We start from the raw sequence: 11,971 nt of genomic DNA, 5'->3' as shown, positions 1-11,971 counted from the left end.
CACTACCATGTCAACCATAAATTTTCAAAGCATACAACATGATTTCTGAGAAAAAAATTGTTTATAACCACAGCAGTTTAAGCAGGCCTACCAGTACCGATCGAAATAAAACTTCAGATCGTAAGATGAGAATTTTCAAAGGGAGATAACTCATTAATAGGTTTGATCCTATAAAACCGAGTTTTTGCCAAGTTAGATATAACACTGGCGTCGGAAGCAAATTGAAAGTGGGGGGGGGGGGGGGGCTAGACTAATCCTTAAAAATATTGAGAAAAAAAACTTTTTCCTAAAATCATGAAAATCCTAATCCGTGGGAAGGGGGGGGGGGGGGGGGGGGGGGAATACCTATACTTTTAAAAATAAATTTCTTACCTAAATTTTTTTTCCCGAATCATGAAATTCCTAATCCGTGGGGGGGGGGGGGGGGGTTGGTTGGATGCCTATTACTCCAACTTCTCAATCTTTCAAGGTAAATTTAGGAACAATTACATTTCCGGCAAGAAAAAGTGGGGGGCTAAACCCTCTGTGCTGCTATGTGCCTAATGGTTAGGTCTAAATTTGCAAAAAAAGTGGGGAACTCTTTGCTGGACAGACATCAAACTAGTACACTGGTACCCATAGGAAGTAGATAATACTACTGATTGAGTCAAGGGTCAAATTACAATGTACTCTGGACATGGCCCACATGACCTTCAAGATTTCCGTGTTCATTAAATATCTTTAGAATCTATTCTATTTTGCAACACATCAAGCTTGAATCAATGATAATTTAACTACTCTTGACATCGACTTGAATGCTATCATAAAAATATATGTACTAGAGATTTAGCGAAAGGCAATGCTGTAATTTTTTTCATATCACATTTTTCTTATCTTTCAAAAATTAACATACATAAAGGACCCAAGATCTTTTAAAAGGTAGTCTATGCATGCCTAACCAATTCATATTATATTGATTCTTATTTCTTGAATAAATATCAAAAGGTTGCATCTAAAATAATACTAATATTTATAAGTTCTAATACATATGTATAAACATGTAGATCCCCAGGCATTCAAAAATGTAAAAAAAAAAAATTCCAGAGAAAAGAAATTATCCTATACCTCTTGAACACATATTGAATAATTATATTTTATTTCATTCCTTTTTAATATATACATGTAAAGTATGTAAAATATAGAAACATACAGTAATCATATGCATATAATTATACATACATGTAACTATAAATACAGAGTCTCCCAATGATTACATTCTTCATAGTTTGATGAAACATATATGCAACAAACACACTTGTGTTACTTTTGATATATATAAACAGTCCATTGATATAAAACATTTTACAAATCTAATCAGTTAATAATTATCTACATTGTTATTTGATGTTCACTTTGTTGGCACGTAACATTATGATCACAGTTTGTTTACATGTAATATTGGATTTTCTTCACTTTACCTGTTTCACATTCAGTCACAAAGAGGTTGTCTCTGGTGTCCACACATAAACCCCATGGAAGCTGTAAATGACTGTTGTCAATGTAGCGGAGGAACTGTCCGTCCTGATCCAGGATGTGGATACGGTGGTTGTTGACGTCTGCTGTCAGGATCCGACCCTGGCTGTCTGTAGTGATGCCGACTGGATTAAATGGTTTCTTGGTAGTAGAGGGAGGACCGGTGTAGGTAAACCGGAGTTTTCCGTCCTGATTGACCACCACTACTGTACTGGCTTTATAGTCAGCTACACAGATATCTAGGTTCTTGTTCTCAATGATGCATTTACTGTAAATATCAGATGAATAGAGAGGTTGTCCTTTGTCATTGTATTGAATCGTTTGTTTCTCTGTGGAGCCAGAGTAACGCATAACTTTTGCTTGTTTCTTATCATCACTGACCATGACAACCAGGAGGTCACCAGAGGAGGTACTACAGACATTGCGAGGTCTCCACCCCTGTAGTCTGATCACTGTCTGTATCTGTGTATTCTTCACTATGTTCACAGTTCTATCTTTGTAATCAGAATAAACTAGTTCACCACTCTGTGTCACTGCTGTGTCCATTGGTATATTCCCTGACTTGGTTTGGATTGACTTCACTAGTTTACTGTGGAGGTTGTAGAGTCTCATTATGTTGTCCGTACCAATCGTCCATACCTCATCATCACTCAGACAGGACACACTGTATAAGTTATTATATTGTCCATTCTCTGTGTTTATAACTGTGATGATCTGTGGTACATCAATGAGCGGTTTGTCTGGGGGAGAGGACTCATCACTGGGAGAATCCATTGTGTAGCCATGTTCTTCTGTCTTGATCGATAATGCTGACAGAGAACCGATCTGCTGATAAATCTGTTCTTTGTTAATCTTCTGAGTGGTGAATTTTGGTAAGGAAACCGTGAGTTTAGGAGGCAATCTTCTGAATTCAGCATTCCTGGAGTTGTAGGCAGAGACAAGGCTGACATCATTGGAGGTCAGTACTTTCTTCAGATCAGCAATGCACTTTGTAATTTCAGAAATACTGTGTTTGATTTCATTTTCCTGCTTATCAAGGACAACCAGGTGTTTGGATTCCATTTCAGCCACGTCAGATTTCAATTTCTCAATAGCAGTGTCTATTTCTCTGTGCAAGTCTTCTCCATGTTTGTGTAAAGCTGTTGTTAATTTCTTGGAGTTTTGATGCAGATCAGCTTTTTGAACTGGGATATTAGATACAATTTCTTGGTATTTGGGATAAATCAATTTCTCTAATTCTTGTAAATCTCTCTGTAATAATTCTTTCTTGGTTTCAAGACTTTTTAAAATTTCAACTGCTTTGTGTCCTTGATGTTCAGAGGAGATACACTGCAAACAAATAGGAATGTCACACTGTTCGCAATAAAGTTCACACAATTTTTTTGAATGTTTTGCACATTCAGGTGCAAATCCCCGCTTTTTGAATGTTACCACTTTGTGTTCTTTAGATTCATCAGAGAGATGTTCCCCCACACAGGCTTTACACAGATGTACGTGACAAATGTCACAGTACATAGGGGGCCCCGGGGTCTCACACAGTTGACAGCGTAACACATCCTGGGCCCAAGTACGGGGGTACATGGTCAGACACCTGGATAGATTGGTTTAGAAAATGCTGAAAATAAATAATAATCATAAATAAACTAAATTAAGTTTTCAATATATACACAAACTTAACCTAATTATTGTTAAGCGCTCAGAAAAATATAAACCCTGGTGAGCTTTTGCAAGTGCAAGTAAACTTTACGCTCTGTATTATGACCTTTAAATAATTTATAAATACCTCGCTCATTTTGACTTAATTTAGCGATTACAAATAAAACGAGACATTTTTCTGATAAAGTCTACAAAAACTTATTATATATAAGTCATTAAACACTGGTAATTTGTTTATAAACAAACCACAAACCTTCTCTCTCCAACATGGCGACTCAGGTATTTTACTTCCTAGTCTGGCCGCTATGGCGTTGGTATGCGCTCCGTCTAGACACGTGATAAAATGCAGTGGTGGATACGAGGGAGCGTCCATATACCATCTCAATGAAAGTTTCCGTGCATTTCTTACAGGCACGTAGCATCGGGGGGGGGGGGGGGGTAATTTTTTTTTTCTCGCAGCAACAAATTGTTTTAAATTTACAATAAAAAACTGAATTATCATGGTGTTGCCCCCCCCCCCCACTTTTTTGGAAGTATGCAAAAAAAATCGCATGAAAATAAGGAAATTTGGAGTGAAATTGAAGTTTTGGTTATGGTGCATTCTGCCTACTACCGGGAATTTTAATTTTTTTCAAAATTTTTCTGTGAAAAATATATATACTCAGTGTTGACTCGGCACCCCCTCCTCAAGGAAACTATGTACTCCTAGTAGTTTCAACTTTCTGATCAGGATAGAACCTATACATTGTAGTATATACAGGTATATGTGTACTTGGAGTACATTATGTATTGTGTATATCAACATTATATCAGAGACGATTTATTAATGAAATCACGGTTTATTCCCACTTAGCCAACATTCTGAAATTCTCAATTCCCACTTGGCCAACATTTTGATTTTCACACCTGAGTGATCAGGAGGCTATAGTCTGTTTTCACAATGACAATGAACTTTATTCTCAATAAACTGTGTTTACAGTGTAGAGAAGATATATACAAAAATTACATTGTGAAGAAGGATTAATACATGTACATTAACCAAGAGAGCTAACTCTCTCAATAATTGTATTTATAAATTTACAAATCTTGATAAGTTGTTTTTTGTTTGATACATTAAACAATGCTTCAAATTTTAAAACATTTGGGTATGATATATAATATTTTGGTAAATACATGTTTCTAGCATCAGTTATACAACGGTCAGAACAATCAAACAAATAATGGAATTCATCTCCAATTTCATTACAAGTACATAATTTGCAAGTTATATTCTCTCTTGGAATATTGAACCATCTTCCTGTCTCAATAGGTAGTTTTGAGTTACCAGTTCTAAAAATACAGTATTTCTTCCATAGTTTTGTTGGCAAATTCAAAAAATATTCCTCAAAAGCTAATGATTTTTTAAACAATCTATAATTTATACTTTTTGGTGAATTTTGAACATCACTATACCATGTTTGTTTGAACTGATCTAATAGTATGCTGCGAACTTTCGTTTTTAACCAAGGAATATTTATAGAATTTTCTTGCCATAAATAGGACAATCCACAATTATCTAAAATGTTCTTTACAAATACACACCATGGATTCTTATAGTTTTTGAGTACATGAAAAAGTTTTGAAGATAACTTAGAATTCTGGGAATTAATTAATTTACCCCAAAATATTAACATTTACATATTAACATATTATCATTTAATATTAATGATAAGTGGATACCTTCCAAGTTCACCATACATCATATAGTTTGGTGTTGATGAACTCAGATTTAATATATGTTTACAGAACTTAAGATGAAGTTTCTCAATAAGCTTTGTTCTTTGGAAACCCCATACTTCACAGCCGTATAAAAATATTGTCTAAAAAAACATGTCTAATTTACAGTCGATTGCTAAATTATGCTTTCGACATTTTCCAATACAACTATACATGGCTTTAATAGCCTTTTCATATAGATCATTAAGATTTAAATTGAATGAATTGCTTTTACAAAATGTAACACCTAAATACTTAAAATTGTTAACTATTTCCAAATGTGAGCCTTCAAAAGTAAATTGGTTACTGCTTTTATCTCTACTAAATATGACCACTTTGGTTTTTTTACTATTGACCTTAAGATGCCAGTTTTTACAGTATTCAGAAAAAGTATTCAAAAGGTATTGGAATTCTTCAGGGTTTTCAGACAATAAGATGGTATCATGTAAGTGTATTCGTTATCAATTACCTGAGAATAGTTTATTTAAAAAATGCAAATAAAAAATAGCATTTAATTTTAGCTATAACATGCATATGATAATTAAAATAAATATTTAAATAAAAATTACCAAAGCATATTTTTTTTTTCAAAAACAAATCAGCAATTTTCTGCAAGATTATTACATAACACATTTTATATGTATTAACCAATGCCAGTACTTGCATGATTAAAACATTTATGTAAATTCACAAACTGTTTATAAACTGGATGTATATATACATAAATAAGATAGATCAGCAGTTTTTAAAGAATAGACTAGAAACATGTATTAATATGTTCTAATATAATATTATATTTAATTAAACTTACGACATTTCATTTTAACGCAAATAACACAGTTTTGTACCTCATGTACATGTGTATTTTAATGGTTTGAGAGAATAAACAAATTGAAATTGATAAGCATTATTAATTATGATTAATTTACAGAATCAAAAGCCTGAAAATTATGACTTCTTATGATTCTTTTATGGACTGTTAGTTGAAAGATATAAAAAGTAAAAATGCCCGATATTCAGGTGCAGGTCAACTTTAAAAAAAAAACGACAAAGGATGATTTTATCTTCTTAACTAATAATGTTATCATCATCATACAATGAATCTTATAAAATGTGAAGTATCACCGTTAGGAATATAATTAAGGACTTAATTTACCCAAGTGTTTTTTGTATTTTGTTAATTTCATATTATCTAGATTGGAAATATTCAATATAATCATAGAAACCAAAGAAATTAAGAGGACGAATTAAGTTTTTTTTAGCTCACCTGAGCTGAAAGCTCAAGTGAGCTTTTCTGATCACCTTTTGTCCGTCGTCCGTCTGTCCGTCTGTCCGTCCGTCCGTCCGTCTGTCCGTCTGTAAACTTTTTACATTTTAAACTTCTTCTCTAAAACCGCTTATCCAATTTCAACCAAATTTGGCACAAAGCATCCTTATGGGAGGGCGAATATAAATTGCAGAAATAAAAGTCCGATCTGTATTCAAAGCGGAGAAAACCTTGAAATTGTAGAAAAAGAAGGGTGCATTTTTAAAAATCTTCTTCTCAAGAACTACCGAGGCAAATTCAACGTAGTTTAGCATAAATTATCCTTATGGGAAGGAAAATATAAATTGCAAAAATTAAGTGGTAATTCTGTTTCAAATCTGAGTTATTACGAAAATAATAATAAAGGAAAGGCGTGTTTCAATCAGTTTAATAGCTTCTGGTTCGGCATACGATAAAATGGGTAGACAAGACTTGGCCTGGGTAAAACAAAATATTGGCAGTTATTAATCTGCCAATCTCATTAAAATTTCAGGATATTTGATGGACTAGTATATTTGTATTCGCTGTAAATATTGCTGCAAAATAATGCGTATTTGGAATTGACGATTGCCGATCTCCCCCGGCTTTTATTTTGCCACGGCCCGGGTTTGCATACCCATTTTACCAAGACTCGTATTCCATACTTCTAAAACGAGGTTCTTTGTTTGAAGCAGCCATGACATTATACGAAAAAGGGTCGATCTGACTATGATGAATTTGCTTGTTGTGCAACAGTTCGCGTATGAAGGGAAATTTTGAAACATGCAAAATATATCGGTGCCGATTTTGTGAAATAAATTGAGGCTAAATATTTCAATGCGTTGACAGTTTTCACACATGACGTTGGTGCTAGCTTGTTCTAATTTTCGTTTCGTTTTCATTATTTATGCTTTGTTACCTTGAAACTATCGTCTGTATTTCGTGATTTTTACGTATTAAATCAAACAGAGACTTCGTTAAATCAAACAGTTAACTGTTTACCTGCGCAAATTAAGCAAAATCTGATGTAGGGGTAGGTGCCTACTGATGTAATAGGACGGGTTGGGTCAGAATCACACTCTGAAATATGTTTACCGTTTCCTATGTATTATAATTTATTTCCCAGGTTCTTTATGATTTGAGATTCTGCTTGGTCTTAATTTTAAGTTAAATAATATATATTTTTCACCTTTTGACACCGTTCAACACACTGTAATGAAAAACACCAGCCTCAACAAACAACAATATTTATTTACGACTTTATAGAAAATAACAAAAACAAAATAATTATAACAATGGTAAATTCCTGCCGAGTATAAACCAAAAAAAATGTTACTATCAAAAATTCCTATCAAAAATCCCTATGAACACCACCATCAAAATCATCAACAAAAATCACCCCCCATCCTAGCGTACGGGAACGCTAGCCCACCTAGCCGGGGGAACGGCCTAGGTTTAATACAAAAATCCCTTTTAATAAGAACCTAACACTTAACTTTTAGTTTAAGGGCCAAAAATAATTCAACAGGAGCAAATGACGACGACAAAATGATCAAATTATTCTCCTAACGGGTGCAACCTGTTAAATACCTAATAAACCATGTTAGAGAAGTGAGAAACTTACAGCAAATCAATGCTTAACAAGTCCCCAAGAAACTACGAATTTCGGGGCTTTATATAGCAACCACGACAATAGAAAAATATAACGTTAAATCTAGTGAATAGACTGTAAGGGTATGACCTTTGACTGTATTTAGCACCACCCGAAAAAGGTTACTTCCGATATATTAACCAATCGAAAAGTATAAACAAAACTGGACATTTCCTATGATGATCGAACACGTGTGAAGGATTATTATCGATCTATATGGCAAAACACCTATTTATAGTAACCACGGAAGTAAGTATATTAACTAGAAACTTCCAACTATTATTAGAAACAAAAGTAGGGGCAAATAGGGAATACATAACGTGACTTGAACCCATTCCTGCTACACTCCCCCCTGCTTAAGAATAAATGATATAATCATTTATTTTAAGGATAAAGTTATACATAATCATAGCAGGAATTTATATAAAAATAAAACAAACATTTTTCTTTCCCTACAAACAAAATATAAAATTCAACAATGAAATCAATATATGGCCAGTGATTAACAATCATTATTAAAACATAAAATAAAACTATAATGGCTAAATATTTGTATACCCTGCGTACCTACTAAATTTAATCTAACAGTTCCTCAATCTAACAACCTTCTCTTTACTATTCGGCCCCCAGAGTTTCTTTGTAACTACAACTGTCTCGGTGTCATAAGCGAACACCACCTGGTCCCGGGAGTTGGTGTCTTCTTTTACTAAAGGGGTCGCGATCCCCGCAACAAGTGACCTCCGCCGCCTGGCCTCTTCATCCCGAAACTGTCTCCTATTGTCTGTGATCTCACAGATTGGCATAAGGCCATTTCCTGGATTATGGTACTTTCTATTGGGAAAAGTCTTCAGCTCCAGGTCCTCAGTTGGCTGATTTGGGTGCACCCGACCCATATGTCTGCTGACTTGGTTCTTCCTCATTGTCGCAAACCGACACAGGGTGCACTGATATCCATGAATATATTCCATATGTATCTCTGCCCAATGTCTCCGACATTTAGCCACACATTCCAGGAAGATGTCGCAACCCTCGGCCGGACATCTCATTCCTCCTTCCTGCCAGACGGGACAGATATCTCTATCAAGCTCCATTAACTCCTCTTCGCTCACTAATAGGTCCAAAACAAAATCCTCCATAGATATTTCTGAAATTATTTATGACAATTAAGTACGTACAATATATACAGATCATTATTCATTGTCCGAGTGTACTAGTAATTACAGGGTTTGGAAAAGAGCGCTCAACAGACCAGCTGTTTATATATATTCCAATCCCCTTCTTACAAACAAAAATTAACCATTAATCTAATGAAAATTTCTGCATAAAAGATATTGATATAAAGAATTTGTTATTATTTTTAACTTATCTGCAAATTATGGAGAATAGATCTCTCTTGGCTTAACTATTCTCCCAGTTCTTGTTTTCACAGGAGAATTATGTACAGGTTGCACCAGAGAATCATCAGAAATTTGTGAAGAGGAAGTTTCGCTCAGATTTTCTTCATCAGCCTGGAAGCTCTCTACCTCTTCCAGCCAATTGTTAGGAGGTTGTCTCCCTTGGAATGGTTTCAGGTGATCCACATGGACGACTATGGGATTTTTTTCAGAATTTAACTGTATTTCGTATGTAACATCTGAAATTCTTTTTATTACCAGATATGGCCCTGTCCAACCTTGACCTAATTTATTGGAAATCGCAGGCAAATACCATCTCCAAACCCAATCACCAGGCTCATATTCTCTTGGTTTTAACCCTTTATCATAATATTGTTTTTGTCTCTGAGCTGCAATGCACAAATTATCATGAGCAAATTCAAAAGCATTATTCATTGCAATTTCTAACCATTTGACATACATTGAAGGACACAATTTCCGGGGATTTTCAGGAGGTATTCCGACCATAATATCTAGAGTACAAGATATTTCTCTACCAAGCATAAGTAAATTTGGACTACATTTTGTACTAATATGGGGGGTAGCTCTATAAGCCATCATAAGGTAAGGCAAATGATCATCCCAGTCATCTTTATTTTCATTTACAAAAGCGGACAACATGGCAATTATGGTTCTATTAAAACGCTCTACAAGTCCATCAGACTGAGGTCGATAAGGAGTAGTTCTTGTTTTCTCAATACCCAGGAGTCTACAAAGTTCAGAAAATAATTCACTCTCAAATTCTCTCCCTTGATCTGTATGTATCTGATTTGGAACACCATAGTGTGCAATGAATTCAGTAGCAAGTTTATCAGCAACTGTAAGTGCAGTATGATTTGAAACAGCATAAGCTTCTTTCCACTTTGAAAAATAATCACCAACAATAATGATATATTCATTTCCATTATTAGTTTTAGGTAAACCACCCAAAATATCTATTGCAATTCTATCTAAAGGTTTTGTAGATTGAAGAAGAGAAGATTGAAGTGGAGATTTCCCAAACCCTGGACCTGGTTTTCGACGTGCACAAAGATCACATGATTGACACCAAAGTTTTACATCGTGGGACATTCCAGGCCAATAGAATTTTCTCTTAATAGATTCATATGTTTTGTCTCTGCCTAAATGACCTGATAATCTGGAATTATGGAGGGATTCTAAAATCTTTTCTCTAATAATTTGAGGCACTACAATTTGATTTAAGATGTTTCCCTGTGGATCTTTTTCACTTGTTCTGTAAAGTATCCCATCGGGTTTGATTTCTAATTCTTCCCACATTTGACATAAAATTCTAACTTCATAGGAGAATGACCCCATTGTTTGTCTGTTTGGTTTATGATCAGTTGTTGATTTGAGTGTTTTAAATTTGCCAATATTGCTATCTTCATTTTGCCATTCTTTTATTTGATCAGGACCCCAGCATTCTACCCAATTTGAAACATCAGAAGTATTGTCAATGGCTTGCACAGGATAGATTCCCTGCTCAGAATACTTAGATTCTTCATGCGGAAATTTTCCTTCTTCAGCCACAACCTCTAAGTTTAAACCATGATTATTTGCTAAGTGTTCCGGAGAATCACAATCGGGGCATTTTTCTCTTGTACATTTACGTTTAACTGGAATTCGGGATAAACCATCGGCATTTAAGTGTAAAGTTCCCCTACGATGTTCAATTTCAAAGTCATACATATCTACAATGCTTATCCAACGAGCAATCATCCCCTCTGGATTTTTAAAGTTCTTAAGCCATTTGAGAGAAGCATGGTCTGTTCTCAGTAAAAAATTCTGACCAAACAAATAATTTCTGAAATGTTTCAAAAAGGTAACAATTGCTAAAAGTTCTTTATGGGTTGTACAGTATTTTCTCTGAGAGTTTAGTAAAGAAACACTTGCATAGGCAATAACCTTTTCTTCCCCATTTTGAATTTGGGACAAAACACCACCTAACCCAGTATCACTTGCATCTGTGTCAAGTACAAACTTTCCATCAGCAATAGGGTATGCCAATATTGGAGCAGAAACTAACAATAACTTCAGCTCATCAAAAGCTTTCTGACAGTTTTCATCCCACTTGAACCTTTTATTTTTCCTCGTGAGTTGACTCAAGGGAGATGCTATGGTTGAGAAATTTGGAATAAATTTTCGGTAATAACCTGCAGTACCTAAAAATGATCGAACTTCTGTAACATTGGTTGGAATTGGCCAATCTTGAACAGCAGAAATTTTCTTAGGGTCACAGCTGATGCCAGCTTTAGAAACCCGGTGGCCTAAATATGCAACTTCAGTTTGAAACAATGTACACTTTTTAGGTTTGAGTTTCAGATTAGCTTTCCGTAAACATTCAAAAACATCTTTAAGATTTCTTAATGCAATTTCAAATGTACTGCCAAATACAATGACGTCATCTAAATAACATAAGCATCTCGTCCAATTGAGTCCACCCAACACTAAATTCATAAGGCGTGAAAATGTTGCAGGGGCATTGCATAACCCAAAGGGCATAACATTGAAATGGTATAATCCCCTGTGAGTGGTAAATGCGGTTTTACTTTTGTCAGACACTTTCAATGGACATTGCCAATATCCACTAGCTAAATCCAAAGTGGAAAACCATTGTGCACCTGATAATGCTTCAAGTGCATCATCAATTCTGTTCAAGGGATATGCATCCTTCTTTGT

At 34.8% G+C, this 11,971-nt stretch overlaps 1 protein-coding gene across 1 annotated transcript; it reads right to left on the bottom strand.

Annotated features, from left to right (window-relative positions):
• Positions 1 to 1,122: 1,122 nt before the first annotated feature.
• LOC128183259 (tripartite motif-containing protein 3-like) lies at positions 1,123 to 3,499 on the bottom strand. Its single transcript, XM_052852206.1, has 2 exons — positions 3,422 to 3,499; positions 1,123 to 3,127 (listed from the first exon to the last, which is right to left on the bottom strand). Exon 2 carries the CDS (start codon positions 3,091 to 3,093, stop codon positions 1,426 to 1,428), a length of 1,668 nt encoding a protein of 555 aa, XP_052708166.1. The 5' UTR covers positions 3,094 to 3,127; positions 3,422 to 3,499; the 3' UTR covers positions 1,123 to 1,425.
• Between the last annotated feature and the right edge of the window lie 8,472 nt (positions 3,500 to 11,971).

Source organism: Crassostrea angulata, chromosome 5, assembly GCF_025612915.1.
Source record: "Crassostrea angulata isolate pt1a10 chromosome 5, ASM2561291v2, whole genome shotgun sequence".
In the NCBI taxonomy this organism is placed as follows: domain Eukaryota; kingdom Metazoa; phylum Mollusca; class Bivalvia; order Ostreida; family Ostreidae; genus Magallana; species Magallana angulata.
Note: the sequence above shows the minus strand (reverse complement) of the source record. Positions and strands in the feature narration are given on the sequence as shown.